Here is an 18,731-nt window from a genome sequence, read left to right as displayed (position 1 = left end):
AGCTAATAAGATCAGGTAGGAGGAAATGCCCCCTTCCCAGGTCTCCCCCCTCGTGCCCCATACTGGGGTTAGCGTGTTTGGGAGCCAGCCGCCTGCTGATGTCTCTGTTTGTTTTGCAGCGAGGAGAAGGTTCAGGCTGGGAGCCGCTGCATCACGGGAGGGACTGGAGCCCAGACAAAGGCCTCTCACCCCAGAGGTACTGGGACAGGGGGAAGGACAAAGACCCCCATACGGAGGCAAAGTGTGGAAAGGCTCAGAGTTCAGGTAGGGGGAAATGCCAATTGAGTGCTGGAGTGGGGGGGGAGCAGGCCTGTCTCGCCCCAGCCCCTCACCCCCTGCTTCCAAGCCAGGTAGGAGCAGCAATCGTTGGCAGCCAATGGGGACGTTTGCATGGGCACAGAGCCACGCCTCCACAGAGTCAGGCCTCCAGGGATGAGGCTCCAGCTCCCGGGATGAAGGGCGAGAGAACATCCTGGCGGTTCCCGGCTGGCAACCCTGGCATCTCTTCCCCACTGCCCCTTCTCCGTGTGGGCATGGCTCCTTCCCGGCCCTGTTTGGCGCAGAAGCAGCAGCCGAAGTTTCCACCCATCAAAAACACCTCCAGAGTTATTCCGGAGCTGGGGGAGACTTTGCCTTCTGCCTCTGTCTCTCCCCAGCCCCTCAACCCCCTCCTTCCAAGCCAGAGTCGGGCCATTATGTGCCCAGGCAGGAGCAGCGATCGTTGGCAGCCATTGGTGACGTGGTCATGGGCAGCCTGGCAGGGGTGCTTGTTCTGTCCCCCTCCTTCCCTGGGTCAGCTGGCCAGACACCCTCGCCAGCACTCAGGCTGTCCCTACAGAAGTTTGGGGGCTGCTCCCCCCGGGGGCCCTATGTCTCCACCGCAGGAAGGCCCTGCCTCCACTGGCTTGCCTGCCCATGGGCTGCTTCCGGGCTGCTCTGTGCCAAACAGGAGAAGGAGAGATGTGGAAGAGTGAGGGAGGGAGAGAGCTGGGAAGGCAGACGGGGGGGGGGGATATTGAGAGCGATGTGCCCCTGAAGGAAATCATTGGGGACGGCCCACGGGACCCCTGTCCCCTAGAGAGTACAATGTCCTTCTTTCTTCGCAGGGCCGTGGTTTGGGGAAACCCAAAGAAGCCCAGCAGCAGCCCAGAGGTGCAGGGAAACCCAGCAAAATCCGGAGGTATGCTGTGACCTTGTGTGGCAGGGGAAGGGTTTCCCAGTGATCTTGCCAGCTGGAGGAGGAAGGCCTGATTTAGAGATCCCTATAGCTTTATGGAGAGGGTTTCTCTGTGGTCTTCTTTATGGAGTGGGATCCTCTCCCAAGGCTGCGCTGGGGCAGTTTTAGGATGGCACGACAGGGGCGCTCACTCTGGGCACCACACTGCAGAGGGGGCTAAAACTATGCAGAAGAACAAGAGGGAGGGGTTCCAAATTGTTCGGGTGGTACAGGCAGGGCCGTAGCTAGGGGGTGGTGAGGTAGGCCCCCAACGGGAGCGCAGGTGAGGGGTGGGGCACAAAATCGGCTCAAAAATATGTCCATAAATATGTCTAAATATATAGATGATAATAATAAATATTATCATCTATATATTTATCTGGAACTCCTCCAAGCAATCAGAATAACAGCTTGTTTCTTCCTCAGGCGAGAGGCCCGCCAGAACGAGGGGGGAAAGGCTCCCACTTCAGGTAAGTGGAAATGCCAACTGAGTGCCCCATATTTTAGGAATGCTTCCTTCCTGTGTCCCCCCTCCCTCATGCGTCAGACTGGTGCTATCATCTGGGATCCAGGCGCTTGCTGATTCCTCTGTTTTCTCTGCAGGGAGGGAGCCTTTCCCTAACATTTACATCCTACTGGCGAAATCTCTGGAGGGACGTGGCGAACATCATGTACTGGGACAGAAGGAAGGGGTCCTTGTGGAACTTCTTTTGGGGGGTCATCAAAAAGGGGCAGTAGTTTTTCATCCGCCCCAGCCCCTTCTCATCAGATGCTTCCTGCTTCCTCCACAGGACCACATCTCCAGGGATGAGGCTCCAGCGCCTGCTCCCGGGACGAAGAACAACAGACCATCACGGCGGTTCCCGGCCCCTGATCCTCGCCTGCCTCACTCTCCATCCGTTCCCTGTGCAGGCATGGCTCCTTCCCGGCCCTACTTGGCGCAGAAGTAGCAGCCAAGGTTTCCCCCCATCAAGAACACCTCAAGAGTTATTCCGGAGCCGGGGGAGACTTGGGCTGCTGCCTCTGTGCCAAGCCGGCCGGGACGGAGCCCAGACGCCTGTACGGAGCAGGTCAGGTTGGGGGAGCTGATAAGATCAGGTAGGAGGAAATGCCCCTTTCCCAGGTCCCCCCCCTGCCCCAGACTGGGCTAGCGTGGCTGGGAGCCAGGCACCTGCTGATGTCTCCATTTGTTTTGCAGCGAGGAGAAGGTTCAGCCTGGGAGCCGCTGCATCCTGGGAGGGACTGGAGCCCAGACAAAGGCCTCTCACCCCAGAGGTACTGAGACAGGGGGCAGTACAAAGTTCCCCGTAGGGAGGCAAAGTGTGGAAAGGCTCAGAGTTCAGGTAGGGGGAAATGCCAATTGAGTGCTGGAGTGGGTGGGGGGAGCAGGCCTGTCTCGCCCCAGCCCCTCACCCCCTCCTTCCAAGCCAGGGGTCAGGCCATTATGTGCCCAGGCAGGAGTAGCGATCGTTGGCAGCCAATGGGGACGTGGGCATGGGCACAGAGCCAGGCCTCCACAGGGCCAGGCCTCCAGGGATGAGGCTCCAGCTCCCGGGATGAAGGGCGAGAGAACATCCTGGCGGTTCCCGGCTGGCAACCCTCGCATCTCTTTCCCACTGCCCCTTCTCCATGCGGGCATGTCTTCTTCCCGGCCCTACTTGGCGCAGAAGTAGCAGCCAAGGTTTCGCCCCATCAAGAACACCTCAAGAGTTATTCTGGAGCCGGGGGAGACTTGTGCTGCTGCCTCTGTGCCAGGCCAGTCAGGACGGAGCCCAGACGCCTGTACGGAGGAGGTCAGGTTGGGGCAGCTGATAAGATCAGGTAGGAGGAAATGCCCCTTTCCCAGGTCCCCCCCCCGCCCCAGACTGGGCTATTGTGCCTGGGAGCCAGGCGCCTGCTGATGTCGCCATTTGTTTTCCAGAGAGGAGAAGGTTCAGCCTGGGAGCCGCTGCATCCTGGGAGGGACTGGAGCCCAGACAAAGGCCTCTCACCCCAGAGGTATTATGTGCCCAGGCAGGAGCAGAGATCGTTGGCAGCCAGTGGTGACGTGGGCATGGGCAGCATGGCAGGGGTGCTTGTTCTGTCCCCCTCCTTCCCTGGGTCAGCTGGCCAGACACCCTCGCCAGTGGGTGTACTACCTCAGGAGCCACCAGCAACTTCATGCCCTGCGAGTTTGCCCAGCAGCATGGTGTGGCGATGCAATAATTGGGGAATCTGCAGACAGTGAGAGCCCATTCACATGAGAGCCCATACTGTATCCTGCTTCCTCCACAGGGCCAGGCCTCCAGGGATGAGGCTCCAGATCCGGCACCTGGGATGAAGAACCGAACAACATCCCGGCGGTTCCCGGCTGACGTCCCTCACACCTCTTCCCCACTGCCCCTTCTCCATGTGGGCATGGCTCCTTCCCGGCCCTGTTTGGCGCAGAAGCAGCAGCCAAGGTTTCCACCCATCAAAAACACTTATTCCGGAGCCGGGGGAGAATTTGGCTGCTGCTTCTGTGCCAGGCCGGTCGGGACAGAGCCCAGACACCCGAACGGAGGAGTTCAGGGTGGGGCAGCTTATAAGATTAGGTAGAAGGAAATGCCCCTTCCCAGGTCCCCCCTCCTGCCCCATACTGGGGTTAGCGTGGCTGGGAGCCAGGCACTTGCTGATTGCTCCATTTTCTTTGCAGGGAGGGAGCCTTTCCCCAACATATACTTTGTTCTGGCCAAATCCCTGGAGAGACGTGAGGACCCTCAGGTACTGGGGCAGAAGGAAGGAAGTGGTCCTTTTGAAACATGTTTGGGGAGTTGTAGGAACACTGTCCCCTGTGGCTGTTGCCCAAGCCGCCCTTATAAAAAGAACAGGTAAGAGGAAGGAAAGATTTGCATGGGGCTGGAAGAACACCCTACATGTTGAGCATCAACAGAGAATGGAAGAACCTTCCTGCATGAGAGGAGAAAAGAGATGGTCTCGTCTGGAAGTGGATTCCTCCACAGGGCCACGCTTCAAGAGAATGGTCTCCATCGCCACTTCCCAAGCTGATGGACAAGAGCCAAACTCTGTCATCTGTGGCATTCCAATCTTGCATTTCTGGATTGACTCCCAAAATATGTATGAGCAGCAAAGAGCGATCACATGCACCAGCTCCTTGATTAAGCACTTCTCTCAACATTTGAACTTTGATGTGAGTAAGCAGGTCTCAAGGTGATTTCTGGACCAAGGCTTAATGCTGAAAATTCAGATTAATTTTTTTCATAGGGCCACGCTTCCAGAGAATGGTCTTTGTCGCCACTTCCCAAGCTGATAGACAAGAGCCAAACTAGGCCTTCCATGACATTTCGGTCTGGCTTTTCTGGATTGTAAAGTCCTTGCATGTCGCTGGAGGAATCCATGCTACTCAGTGCCTTGCATGTTTTCTGGGATGTCCCGGTTGCTGTCTGAATGTGCCCTTCCCTGAAAGAGGAGAACGGCATGACTGCTTTAGAAAGCTGAAGCCAGCTGGTTCTCATCAGAGTCTTCTCCTCGGTGCCCTTGAAGCTGCAGGTGAAGTCACTCCCCCTTCTCCCCCTTCAGGCTGCTGTTCAGCAGGTGAAGCTGATTTCTGCCCCATGACACTATCCCCCTCCCCAAGGTACGCCTCCCCCTGCTGGGTGGGTGCCGGCTTTGGGGGAGCACAAAGGTGGAAGTGATGGACCAAACGGGGAGGGGGAGCATCTTCCCAGGAGGATTTTCCATGAAGGCCATGAAATTGGCCGTAGACCCCAAATCTATCATCTTCTTCTTTGGCGATCACTTGTAGCCGAGTAAGATTGTCTTCCATGAACATGGTCTTAACAGTGAGTCCATAATGGACTGTGGAGGCCAATTCTGGATCCACACTTCCTTCCACAGTGGGGACATAGGTTTCTGGGTGGGAGTTGATGACAGTGAGGGTTTGCCAAGCGTGCCTTCCTCTTAACTTGTTTCTCCCTTTTGTCCTGAGTTTGTGTGTCTTCAAAGTCCATGACACTGTTGGTAAAGGCTGTTCTCCAATTGGAGCATTTGCAGGCCAGCATTTCCCCATTGTTTACACAACATTTCTTTTAGATCTGCCTTGAGAGAGTCTTTAAACTTCTTTCGTTGACCACCAGCATTACATTTCTAACTTGCTTGGGAAGATGATAATCAGGCATAGCCCAGGTCTGTTAAGCTGCTCTCCAGGTTCTTGGAGAGGGTGGTGTGAGGCATCTGGGCATTAGGAAAACAAGTCAAGCCTGGCTCTGTGGCCCTCCTAAATAGGGAAATTCTGTTTCTGGGCAGCTGGCAGAGCCCCTCTTCACTGGGCATGGGACTACCACATTCCCCGGCCTCCATGGGAGACTCACAGTCCATCTCTGTGCCTCTGTTCCTTTTTGGCCACCTTCAAAGGACTCTCATACTGATCCTAAGCTGAATAGCTGCCCACCCCAGCTGACCTCCTCCCTCCAGAACCCACCGCTCTCAACTGACTCTCAACTGCCTCCCCACCAACATTCAAACTCCCTTTCGAAGCCTCCTCCAATCGTCACTCTCCCCCAGAATTCCACTCTCTCTCTCCCCCCTCCCTCCCTGCTTGACATTCCCTTGGGAATCTGAATGGAATTACCTTAGTTACAATATTGTTATAGATTATGGGGGGATCCCACTAAACCCTAGAAATTAATAAATGGTTGGATTTGGGATTATTTGGGATGTGAAGGGAGAAATACAAGCTGCAGAGGAATTCCTGGGCTAGCCTATGCAAAACGACCTGGCCAAGTGAGGGCCTTTAAGAAACAATTCAAGGACAAGGAGAACCTAACTGGGAATGCAAAAGAAGTCCTTCTCCCTTGCCCTGTGGTGTGAACAGAGACGGGGGATTTGAAAGGGAGCCAGGATAATGGTGTGTGGTGAGGAAATGATCCCTAAATGACTGTCAGGGATTTTGGGAATTGTAGTTCTGCGAGAGGAAAGCCGCAAATCACAGGATCATTTGGGGGACGTCATGTGATTTAAATGCTCTGGGTTGCACTTTAAATCATAGGATCATAGAATGGTATAGTTGGGAGGGGTCCCAAGGGTCATCTAGACCAACCCCCTGCAATGCAGGAATCTCAGCTCAAGCATCCATGGCAGATGGCCATCCCACCTCTGTTCAAAAACCTCCAAGGAAGGAGAGTCTACTGCCCACTGAGGGATTTCTTCCCACTGTCAAGCAGCTCTTGCTGTCAGAAAGTTCTTCCTGAGGTTGAGTCAGAATCTCCTTTCTTGTAACTTGAATCCGTGGCTTCAGGTCCTGAGGGCCTCTGGAGTTGGAAGGGACCTTGAGGATCATCTAGTCCACCCCCTGCAATGCAGGAAGATGCAGCTGTCCCAGATGGGGATCGAACCTGCAAGCTGGGCCTTCTCATCCCCACACCTGAAGCCAAGCAGGGAGTTGAATCAAGGCCCTTCTGGGTGCCCGGAAGATGCTCTGCCACTGAGCTATAGCCCCTCCCAAACAGAAACACAGGAAGGGGATTTATCTACCTCAGAGTGACGGGGGCAACCCAGGAAGATGGGCGGGGTATAAATAACTACTACTAGTAGTAGTACTACTAGTAGTAGTAGTACTACTACTAGTAGTAGTGCAGTGGTACCTTGGGTTAAGGACTTAATTCGTTCTGGAGGTCCATTCTTAACCTGAAACTGTTCTTAACCTGAGGTACCACTTAGCTAAAGTGGTACCTCAGGATAGGAACAGTTTCAGGGGGCTCCCGCTGCTGCCGCGCCGCCACCATGCAATTTCTGTTCTGTTCTCATCCTGAAGCAAAATTCTAAGAGTCTGTAACCTGAAGCGCATGTTCTAAAAAGGGATCCCATGCCTTGGAAATGGAAAAACCATTGGGTGTTGAGTGTCCCAGGATTGTGCCTTGCCTTCAAGGGGGACGCCTGGGAGATGGGGTTTGGTCCTGATGAAGCTCTAACAGAAGACCCAACGGGTTATCCCACATATTGGAGGACAGGAAGGGATTCTCCTCAGATCAGATTGGCTCAGGCATATCTGAGAGGAGCCAGCAGATGTAGCAACAGCTAGATTGCGGACTGGGAGCAGCTGGCAGGACCACAGAACACTGGTCCTAAAGGATCTACGGTGGCTCCCAGTACATTTGTGAGCACAATTCACAGTGTGGGTCCTGTATACCTGAAGAAGGGTTGCCACCTGGTTCTTTAAAAACAGAGTTTTAAAATTCCATCCTTGACAAAAGGATAGGAATCAGGCTGCAAAACCTTCTTTTGAGCAAGTCCAGCGATGAAGCTAGCTGCCTTCCCTCCCTTTGCCCCACTTAAGAAAGAATCAGGCATCAACAACATGGGAACTTTAAAATTAAGCTTTATTTACTTTATAATCATGCATCGGTTCACATCAATAGTGGCATTAAAAACTGTGCAGGCAAGATAGTGTTATACATTTGCAGGAGACCCCCCCCCCAAACCCCAGAAATACACAAAAAGTAGAATTTTGATAAATTGGCATATCAATGAAAGTACAGGCTGCACAACTGTGCCAGGCAAGGAATTCCTGGGCTGACTTTTGCAAACCAGGCTGGCCCGTCTAGCAAAGAGCAAATCTGTTAACACACCTGAGATTGCTGGGCACATGACCCAAGGGGAAGTGGGGATGAGCCCCAAAGGTATGGTGGGTACACAGCCTATAGTTTCAAGGGAAAGGTCTCTAGTGCGCTTTTGCTCACATACTGTATCCTGCTTCCTCCACAGGGCCAGGTCTCCAGGGTTGAGGCTCCAGCTCCAGCTCCCGGGATGAAGGGCGAGAGAACATTCCAGCGGTTCCCGGCTGACGTCCCTCGCACCTCTTCCCCACTGCCCCTTCTCCGTGTGGGCATGGCTCCTTCCTAGCCCTGTTTGGGGCAGAAGCAGCAGCCAAAGTTTCCTCCCATTAAAACAGCTTCTCGGGTTATTTCTGAGAGGGAGGAGACTTTGGCTGCGGCTTCTGTGCTAGGCTGGTTGGATGCCCGAACGGAGGAGAAGTGGGGAGCCCTGATAAGATCAGGTAGGAGGAAATGCCCCTTCCCAGGTCCCCCGCCCTCCTGCCCCAGACTGGGGCTAGCGTGGCTGGGAGCTAGGAGCCTGCTGATGTCTCCGTTTTCTTTGCAGCGAGGGAGACTTTCACCAACATATACTTTGTACTGGTCAAATCCCTGGAGAGATGTGATGACCCTCAGGTACTGGAGCAGAGGGAACAAAGGGGTCCTTCCATAGTTTTTGGCCCATCAGAGGCCCATTCTCATATGATGTCCTGCTTCCTCCACAGGGCCACACCTCCAGGGATGAGGCTCCAGCGTCTGCTCCCGGGATGAAGAATGAGAGACCATCGTGGCGGTTCCCAGCCCCTGTCCCTCGCCTGCCTCGCCCTCCGTCCGTTCTACGTGCGGGCATGGCTCCTTCCCGGTCCTACTTGGTGCAGAAGTAGCAGCCAAGGTTTCCCCCCATCAAGAACACCTCAAGAGTTATTCTGGAACCAGGGGAGACTTTCGCTGCTGCCTCTGTGCCAAGCCGGCCGGGACGGATCCCAGACGCCCGTACGGAGGAGTTCAGGGTGGGGCAGCTAATAAGATCAGGTAGGAGGAAATACCCCCTTCCCAGGCCCCCCCTCCTACCCCATACTGGGGTTAGCGTGGCTGGGAGCCAGGCGCCTGCTGATGTCTCAGTTTGTTTTGCAGCGAGGAGAAGGTTCAGGCTGGGAGCCGCTGCATCCTGGGAGGGACTGGAGCCCAGACAAAGGCCTCTCACCCCAGAGCTAATGGGACAGGGGGAAGGACCAAGACCCCCATACGGAGGCAAAGTGTGGAAAGGCTCAGAGTTCAGGTAGGGGGAAATGCCAATTGAGTGCTGGAGTGGGGGGGGGGGAGCAGGCCTGTCTTGCCCCAACCCCTCACCCCCTCCTTCCAAGCCAGGTAGGAGCAGCAATCGTTGGCAGCCAATGGGGACGTTTGCATGGGCACAGAGCCACGCCTCCACAGAGTCAGGCCTCCAGGGATGAGGCTCCAGCTCCAGCTCCCGGGATGAAGGGCGAGAGAACATCCCGGCGGTTCCCGGCTGGCAACCCTGGCATCTCTTCCCCACTGCCCCTTCTCCGTGTGGGCATGGCTCCTTCCCGGTCCTGTTTGGCGCAGAAGCAGCAGCCGAAGTTTCCACCCATCAAAAACACCTCCAGAGTTATTCCAGAGCTGGGGGAGACTTTGCCTTCTGCCTCTGTCTCTCCCCAGCCCCTCAACCCCCTCCTTCCAAGCCAGGGGTCTGGCCATTATGTGCCCAGGCAGGAGCAGCAATTGTTGGCAGCCAGTGGTGACGTGGTCATGGGCAGCCTGGCAGGGGTGCTTGTTCTGTCCCCCTCCTTCCCTGGGTCAGCTGGCCAGACACCCTCGCCAGCACTCAGGCTGTCCCTACAGAAGTTTGGGGGCTGCTCCCCCCTGGGGCCCTATGTCTCCACCGCAGGAAGGCCCTGCCTCCGCTGGCTTGCCTGCCCATGGGCTGCTTCCGGGCTGCTCTGTGCCAAACAGGAGAAGGAGAGATGTGGAAGAGTGAGGAAGGGAGGGAGCTGGGAAGGCAGACGGGGGGGGGGGGGGGAGGAGAATATTGAGAGCGATGTGCCCCTGAAGGAAATCATTGGGGACGGCCCACGGGACCCCTGTCCCCTAGAGAGTACAATGTCCTTCTTTCTTCGCAGGGCCGTGGTTTGGGGAAACCCAAAGAAGCCCAGCAGCAGCCCAGAGGTGCAGGGAAACCCAGCAAAATCCGGAGGTATGCTGTGACCTTGTGTGGCAGGCGAAGGGTTTCCCAGTGATCTTGCCGGCTGGAGGAGGAAGGCCTGATTTAGAGATCCCTATAGTTTTATGGAGAGGGTTTCTCTGTGGTCTTCTTTATGGAGTGGGATCCTCTCCCAAGGCTGCGCTGGGGCAGTTTTAGGATGGCACGACAGGGGCGCTCACTCTGGGCACCACGCTGCAGAGGGGGCTGAAACTATGCAGAAGAACAAGAGGGAGGGGTTCCAAATTGTTCGGGTGGTACAGGCAAAGCCATAGCTAGGGGGTGGTGAGGTGGGCCCCCAACGGGAGCGCAGGCAAGGGTGGGGCACAAAATCGGCTCAAAAATATGTCCATAAATATGTCTAAATATATAGATGATAATAATAAATATTATCATCTATATATTTATCTGGAACTCCTTCAAGCAATCAGAATAACAAAGCTTGTATCTTCCTTAGGCAAGAGGCCCGCCAGAACGAGGGGGGAAAGGCTCCCACTTCAGGTAAGTGGAAATGCCAACTGAGTGCCCCATATTTTAGGAATGCTTCCTTCCCTTGTACCCCCTCCCTCATGCGCCAGACTGGTGCTATCATCTGGGATCCAGTCGCTTGCTGGTTCCTCCGTTTTCTCTGCAGGGAGGGAGCCTTTCCCTAACATTTACATCGTACTGGCGAAATCCCTGGAGGGACATGGCAAACATCAGGTACTGGGACAGAAGGAAGGGGTCTTTGTGGAACTTCTTTTGGGGGGTCATCAAAAATGGGGCAGTAGTTTTTCATCCGCCCCTGCCCCTTCTCATCAGATGCTTCCTGCTTCCTCCACAGGGCCACACCTCCAGGGATGAGGCTCCAGTGTCTGCTCCCAGGACGAAGAACAACAGACCATCACGGCGGTTCCCGGCCCCTGATCCTCGCCTGCCTCACCCTCCATCCGTTCCCCGTGCGGGCATGGCTCCTTCCCGGCCCTACTTGGTGCAGAAGTAGCAGCCAAGGTTTCCACCCATCAAGAACACCTCAAGAGTTATTCCGGAGCCGGGGGAGACTTGGGCTGCTGCCTCTGTGCCAAGCCGGCCAGGAAGGAGCCCAGACGCCCGTACGGAGGAGTACAGGTTGGGGCAGCAAATAAGATCAGGTAGGAGGAAATGCCCCTTCCCAGGTCGTCCCCCCCGCCCCAGACTGGGCTATTGTGCCTGGGAGCCTGCTGCATCACGGGAGGGACTGGAGCCCAGACAAAGGCCTCTCACCCCAGAGGTACTGAGACAGGGGGCAGTACAAAGTTCCCCGTAGGGAGGCAAAGTGTGGAAAGGCTCAGAGTTCAGGTAGGGGGAAATGCCAATTGAGTGCTGGAGTGGGTGGGGGGAGCAGGCCTGTCTCGCCCCAGCCCCTCACCCCCTCCTTCCAAGCCAGGGGTCAGGCCATTATGTGCCCAGGCAGGAGTAGCGATCGTAGGCAGCCAATGGGGACGTGGGCATGGGCACAGAGCCAGGCCTCCACAGGGCCAGGCCTCCAGGGATGAGGCTCCAGCTCCCGGGATGAAGGGCGAGAGAACATCCTGGCGGTTCCCGGCTGGCAACCCTCGCATCTCTTTCCCACTGCCCCTTCTCCATGCGGGCATGGCTTCTTCCCGGCCCTACTTGGCGCAGAAAGAGGAGCCAAGGTTTCCCCCCATCAAGAACACCTCAAGAGTTATTCTGGAGCCGGGGGAGACTTGTGCTGCTGCCTCTGTGCCAGGCCAGTCAGGACGGAGCCCAGACGCCTGTACGGAGGAGGTCAGGTTGGGGCAGCTGATAAGATCAGGTAGGAGGAAATGCCCCTTTCCCAGGTCCCCCCCCCCCCGCCCCAGACTGGGCTATTGTGCCTGGGAGCCAGGCGCCTGCTGATGTCTCCATTTGTTTTCCAGAAAGGAGAAGGTTCAGCCTGGGAGCCGCTGCATAACGGGAGGGACTGGAGCCCAGACAAAGGCCTCTCACCCCAGAGGTATTATGTGTCCAGGCAGATCGTTGGCAGCCAGTGGTGACGTGGGCATGGGCAGCATGGCAGGGGTGCTTGTTCTGTCCCCCTCCTTCCCTGGGTCAGCTGGCCAGACACCCTCGCCAGTGGGTGTACTACCTCAGGAGCCACCAGCAACTTCATGCCCTGCGAGTTTGCCCAGCAGCATGGTGTGGCGATGCAATAATTGGGGAATCTGCAGACAGTGAGAGCCCATTCACATGGGAGCCCATACTGTATCCTGCTTCCTCCACAGGGCCAGGCTCCAGGGATGAGGCTCCAGATTCGGCACCCGGGATGAAGAACCGAACAACATCCCGGCGGTTCCCAGCTGACGTCCCTCGCACCTCTTCCCCACTGCCCCTTCTCCATGTGGGCATGGCTCCTTCCCGGCCCTGTTTGGTGCAGAAGCAGCAGCCAAGGTTTCCACCCATGTCTCCCATGTCTCCCACCCTCCTGCCCCATACTGGGGTTAGCGTGGCTGGGAGCCAGGCACTTGCTGATTGCTCCATTTTCTTTGCAGGGAGGGAGCCTTTCCCCAACATATACTTTGTTCTGGCCAAATCCCTGGAGAGACGTGAGGACCCTCAGGTACTGGGGCAGAAGGAAGGAAGTGGTCCTTTTGAAACATGTTTGGGGAGTTGTAGGAACACTGTCCCCTGTGGCTGTTGCCCAAGCCGCCCTTATAAAAAGAACAGGTAAGAGGAAGGAAAGATTTGCATGGGGCTGGAAGAACACCCTACATGTTGAGCATCAACAGAGAATGGAAGAACCTTCCTGCATGAGAGGAGAAAAGAGATGGTCTCGTCTGGAAGTGGATTCCTCCACAGGGCCACGCTTCAAGAGAATGGTCTCCATCGCCACTTCCCAAGCTGATGGACAAGAGCCAAACTCTGTCATCTGTGGCATTCCAATCTTGCATTTCTGGATTGACTCCCAAAATATGTATGAGCAGGAAAGAGCGATCACATGCACCAGCTCCTTGATTAAGCACTTCTCTCAACATTTGAACTTTGATGTGAGTAAGCAGGTCTCAAGGTGATTTCTGGCTTAATGCTGAAAATACAGATTAATTTTTTTCATAGGGCCACGCTTCTAGAGAATGGTCTTTGTCGCCACTTCTCAAGCTGATAGACAAGAGCCAAACTAGGTCTTCCATGACATTTTGGTCTGGCTTTTCTGGATTGTAAAGTCCTTGCATGTCGCTGGAGGAATCCATGCTACTCAGTGCCTTGCATGTTTTCTGGGATGTCCCGGTTGCTGTCTGAATGTGCCCTTCCCTGAAAGAGGAGAACGGCATGACTGCTTTAGAAAGCTGAAGCCAGCTGGTTCTCATCAGAGTCTTCTCCTCGGTGCCCTTGAAGCTGCAGGTGAAGTCACTCCCCCTTCTCCCCCTTCAGGCTGCTGTTCAGCAGGTGAAGCTGATTTCTGCCCCATGACACTATCCCCCTCCCCAAGGTACGCCTCCCCCTGCTGGGTGGGTGCCGGCTTTGGGGGAGCACAATGGTGGAAGTGATGGACCAAACAGGGGGAGGGGGAGCATCTTCCCAGGAGGATTTTCCATGAAGGCCATGAAATTGGCCGTAGACCCCATGAGAGGAGAAAAGAGATGGTCTCGTCCGGAAGTAGGTTGGCCAAGCTTTCTTTGGGAGGATTGTCAGGGCAGGGACATTGGGCATCCATTCCTCACGTCTGCCAGGATGTACCAAGTCCTTCTTCCTCCACAGGGCCACGCTTCAAAAGAATGGTCTCCATCGCCACTTTCCAAGCTGATGGACAAGAGCCAAACTCAGTCTTCCATGACATTTCCATGAAGGCCATGAAATTGGCCGTAGACCCCAAATCTATCATCTTCTTCTTTGGCGATCACTTGTAGCCGAGTAAGATTGTCTTCCATGAACATGGTCTTAACAGTGAGTCCATAATGGACTGTGGAGGCCAATTCTGGATCCACACTTCCTTGCACAGTGGGGACATAGGTTTCTGGGTGGGAGTTGATGACAGTGAGGGTTTGCCAAGCGTGCCTTCCTCTTAACTTGTTTCTCCCTTTTGTCCTGAGTTTGTGTGTCTTCAAAGTCCATGACACTGTTGGTAAAGGCTGTTCTCCAATTGGAGCATTTGCAGGCCAGCATTTCCCCATTGTTTACACAACATTTCTTTTAGATCTGCCTTGAGAGAGTCTTTAAACTTCTTTCGTTGACCACCAGCATTACATTTCTAACTTGCTTGGGAAGATGATAATCAGGCATAGCCCAGGTCTGTTAAGCTGCTTTCCAGGTTCTTGGAGAGGGTGGTGTGAGGCATCTGGGAATTAGGAATACCAGCCAAGCCTGGCTCTGTGGCCCTCCTAAATTGAGGTTAATCTGTTTCTGGGCAGCTGCCAGAGCCCCTCTTCGCTGGGCATGGGACTGCCACATCCCACGGTCTCCACAGGAGACTCGCAGTCCCTCTCTCTGCGTCTCCGTTCCTTTTTGGCCACCATCAAATGAGGGCGATGGTGACTCTCATACTGATCCTAAGCTGAAGAGCTGCCCAGCCAGCTGACCTCCCCCCTCCAGAACCCACCGCTCTCAACCGACTCTCAACTGCCTCCCCACCAACATTCAAACTCCCTTTCAAAGCCTCCTCCAATCGTCACTCTCCCCCAGAATTCCACTCTCTCTCTCCCCCCTCCCTCCCTGCTTGACATTCCCTTCGGAATCCGAATACAATCACCTTAATTACAGTATTATGCACAATATTGTTATAGATTGAGGGAAGATCCCACTAAACCCTAGAAATTAATAAATGGTGGGGTTTGGGATTATTTGGGATGTGAAGGGAGAAATACAAGCTGCAGAGGAATTCATGGGCTAGCCTGTGCAAAAGGACCCGGCCAAGTGAGGGCCTTTAAGAAACAATTCAAGGACAAGGAGAGCCTAACTGGAAATGCAAAATAATTCCTTCTCCCTTGCCCTGTGGTGTGAACAGAGACGGGGGATTTGAAAGGGAGCCAGGATAATGGTGTGTGGTGAGGAAATGATCCCTAAATGATCCCTAAATGATTGTCAGGGGTTTTGGGAATTGTAGTTCTGTGAGAGGAAAGCCGCAAATCACAGGATCATTGGGGGGACGTCATGTGATTTAAATGCTCTGGGTTGCACTTTAAATCATAGGATCATAGAGTGGTATAGTTGGGAGGGGTCCCATGGGTCATCTAGACCAACCCCCTGCAATGCAGGAATCTCAGCTCAAGCATCCATGGCAGATGGCCATCCCACCTCTGTTCAAAAACCTCCAAGGAAGGAGAGTCTACTGCCCACTGAGGGATTTCTTCCCACTGTCAAGCAGCTCTTGCTGTCAGAAAGTTCTTCCTGAGGTTGAGTCAGAATCTCCTTTCTTGTAACTTGAATCCGTGGCTTCAGGTCCTGAGGGCCTCTGGAGTTGGAAGGGACCTTGAGGATCATCTAGTCCAACCCCTGCAATGCAGGAAGATGCAGCTCTCCCAGACGGGGATCGAACCTGCAAGCTGGGCCTTCTCATCCCCACACCTGAAGCCAAGCAGGGAGTTGAATCAAGGCCCTTCTGGGTGCCCGGAAGATGCTCTGCCACTGAGCCACAGCCCCTCCCAAACAGAAACACAGGAAGGGGATTTATCTACCTCAGAGTGACGGGGGCAACCCAGGAAGATGGGCGGGGTATAAATAACTACTACTAGTAGTAGTACTACTAGTAGTAGTAGTACTACTACTAGTAGTAGTGCAGTGGTACCTTGGGTTAAGGACTTAATTCGTTCTGGAGGTCCATTCTTAACCTGAAACTGTTCTTAACCTGAGGTACCACTTAGCTAAAGTGGTACCTCAGGATAAGAACAGTTTTAGGGGGCTCCCGCTGCTGCCACGCCGCCACCATACAATTTCTGTTCCGTTCTCATCCTGAAGCAAAATTCTAAGAGTCTGTAACCTGAAGCGCATGTTCTAAAAAGGGACCCCGTGCCTTGGAAATGGAAAAACCATTGGGTGTTGAGTGTCCCAGGATTGTGCCTTGCTTTCAAGGGGGACGCCTGGGAGATGGGGTTTGGTCCTGATGAAGCTCTAACAGAAGACCCAACAGGTTATCCCACATATTGGAGGACAGGAAGGGATTCCCCTCAGATCAGATTGGCTCAGGCATATCTGAGAGGAGCCAGCAGATGTAGCAACAGCTAGATTGCGGACTGGGAGCAGCTGGCAGGACCACAGAACACTGGTCCTAAAGGATCTACGGTGGCTCCCAGTACATTTGTGAGCACAATTCACAGTGTGGGTCCTGTATACCTGAAGAAGGGTTGCCACCTGGTTCTTTAAAAACAGAGTTTTAAAATTCCATCCTTGACAAACTTAAAAGGATAGGAATCAGGCTGCAAAACCTTCTTTTGAGCAAGTCCAGCCATGAAGCTAGCTGCCTTCCCTCCCTTTGCCCCACTTAAGAAAGAATCAGGCATCAACAGCATGGGAACTTTAAAAATAAGCTTTATTTACTTTATAATCATGCATCGGTTCACATCAATAGTGGCATTAAAAACTGTGCAGGCAAGATAGTGTTATACATTTGCAGGAGACCCCCCCCCCAAAACCCCAGAAATACACAAAAAGTAGAATTTTGATAAATTGGCATATCAATGAAAGTACAGGCTGCACAACTGTGCCAGACAAAGAATTCCTGGGCTGACTTTTGCAAACCAGGCTGGGGGGGGGGGGTCTAGCAAAGAGCAAATCTGTTAACACACCTGAGATTGCTGGGCACATGACCCAAGGGGAAGTGGGAATGGGCCCTAAAGGTATGGTGGGTACACAGCCTATAGTTTCAAGGGAAAGGTCTCTAGTGGGCTTTGGCTCACATACTGTATCCTGCTTCCTCCACAGGGCCAGGCTCCAGGGTTGAGGCTCCAGCTCCAGCTCCTGGGATGAAGGGCGAGAGAACATTCCAGCGGTTCCCGGCTGACATCCCTCGCACCTCTTCCCCACTGCCCCTTCTCCGTGTGGGCATGGCTCCTTCCCAGCCCTGTTTGGGGCAGAAGCAGCAGCCAAAGTTTCCTCCCATTAAAACAGCTTCTCGGGTTATTTCTGAGAGGGAGGAGACTTTGGCTGCGGCTTCTGTGCTAGGCTGGTTGGATGCCCGAACGGAGGAGAAGTGGGGAGCCCTGATAAGATCAGGTAGGAGGAAATGCCCCTTCCCAGGACCCCCGCCCTCCTGCCCCAGACTGGGGCTAGCGTGGCTGGGAGCTAGGAGCCTGCTGATGTCTCCGTTTTCTTTGCAGCGAGGGAGACTTTCACCAACATATACTTTGCTCTGGTCAAATCCCTGGAGAGATGTGACGATCCTCAGGTACTGGGGCAGAGGGAACAAAGGGGGTCCTTCCATAGTTTTTGGCCCACCATAGCCCATTCTCATATGATGTCCTGCTTCCTCCACACGGCCACACCTCCAGGGATGAGGCTCCAGCGCCTGCTCCCGGGATGAAGAACGAGAGACCATCGTGGCGGTTCCCAGCCCCTGACCCTCGCCTGCCTCACCCTCCGTCCGTTCTACGTGCGGGCATGGCTCCTTCCCGGTCCTACTTGGCGCAGAAGTAGCAGCCAAGGTTTCCCCCCATCAAGAACACCTCAAGAGTTATTCTGGAGCCAGGGGAGACTTTCGCTGCTGCCTCTGTGCCAAGCCGGCCGGGACGGATCCCAGACGCCCGTACGGAGGAGTTCAGGGTGGGGCAGCTAATAAGATCAGGTAGGAGGAAATGCCCCCTTCCCAGGCCCCCCTCCTGCCCCATACTGGGGTTAGCGTGGCTGGGAGCCAGCCGCCTGCTGATATCTCTGTTTGTTTTGCAGCGAGGAGAAGATTCAGGCTGGGAGCCACTGCATCCTGGGAGGGACTGGAGCCCAGACGAAGGCCTCTCACCCCAGAGGTACTGGGACAGGGGGAAGGACAAAGACCCCCATATGGAGGCAAAGTGTGGAAAGGCTCAGAGTTCAGGTAGGGGGAGCAGGCTGTTTCGCCCCAGCCCCTCAACCCCCTCCTTCCAAGCCAGAGTCGGGCCATTATATGCCCAGGCAGGAGCAGCGATTGTTGGCAGCCAGTGGTGACGTGGGCATGGGCAGCCTGGCAGGGGTGCTTGTTGTGTCCCCCTCCTTCCCTGGGTCAGCGGGCCAGACACCCTCGCCAGCACTCAGGCTCTCCCTACAGAAGTTTGAGGGCTGCTCCCCCCGGGGGCCCTATGTCTCCACCGCAGGAAGGCCCTGCCTCCACTGGCTTGCCTGCCCATGGGCTGCTTCCGGGCTGCTCTGTGCCAAACAGGAGAAGGAGAGATGTGGAAGAGTGAGGAAGGGAGGGAGCTGGGAAGGCAGACGGGGGGGGGGATATTTAGAGCGATGTGCCCCTGAAGGAAATCATTGGGGACGGCCCACGGGACCCCTGTCCCCTAGAGAGTACAATGTCCTTCTTCCTTCGCAGGGCTGTGGTTTGGGAAAACCTCCAGCAGCCCAGCAGCAGCCCAGCGGTGCTGGGAAACCCACCAAAATCCGGAGGCATGCTGTGACCTTGTGTGGCAGGGGAAGTGATTCCCTGTCATCTTACCAACTGCAAGTAAAAAAAAGTTCCTGCCCCGAGAGGCTTACAATCTTTAATATGACACAGGGAGGGAACAGAGAAAGGTTGAGGTCCAGGCTGGATCCTGAGTCCTCCTGAGAGACATAAGCCAGGGTTTCTGAGTTTTGACTTTGGGAT

At 54.8% G+C, this 18,731-nt stretch overlaps 2 protein-coding genes across 3 annotated transcripts; both read left to right on the top strand.

The window, feature by feature from the left end:
- Positions 1 to 25: 25 nt before the first annotated feature.
- LOC310748108 (uncharacterized protein) lies at positions 26 to 9,822 on the top strand (the record flags this gene model as incomplete). Its single annotated transcript, XM_083583691.1, has 6 exons — positions 26 to 264; positions 1,643 to 1,686; positions 3,891 to 3,958; positions 8,511 to 8,817; positions 8,920 to 9,153; positions 9,493 to 9,822. 4 exons carry the CDS (start codon positions 26 to 28, stop codon positions 8,667 to 8,669), a joined length of 510 nt encoding a protein of 169 aa, XP_083439817.1. The 3' UTR covers positions 8,670 to 8,817; positions 8,920 to 9,153; positions 9,493 to 9,822.
- Positions 9,823 to 11,500: 1,678 nt separating this feature from the next.
- On the top strand, positions 11,501 to 18,659 carry LOC310748110 (uncharacterized protein). 2 transcript variants are annotated; one of them, XM_083583693.1, is made up of 3 exons: positions 11,501 to 11,801; positions 17,837 to 17,981; positions 18,459 to 18,659. In XM_083583693.1, the coding sequence occupies exons 1-3, from the start codon at positions 11,537 to 11,539 to the stop codon at positions 18,541 to 18,543; spliced, it is 495 nt and encodes a 164-aa protein (XP_083439819.1). In that variant the 5' UTR covers positions 11,501 to 11,536; the 3' UTR covers positions 18,544 to 18,659. The 2 variants fall into 2 exon arrangements, 1 of the variants encoding a protein (XP_083439819.1); XR_014541092.1 differs by lacking the exon at positions 11,501 to 11,801 and adding an exon at positions 17,367 to 17,735.
- The last annotated feature ends 72 nt before the right edge of the window (positions 18,660 to 18,731 follow it).

Source organism: Podarcis filfolensis (assembly GCF_964270895.1).
Source record: "Podarcis filfolensis genome assembly, chromosome: 13".
NCBI lineage: Eukaryota > Metazoa > Chordata > Lepidosauria > Squamata > Lacertidae > Podarcis > Podarcis filfolensis.
The sequence above is the reverse complement of the archived record's forward strand: the minus strand, read 5'-3'. Positions and strand labels throughout refer to the sequence as shown.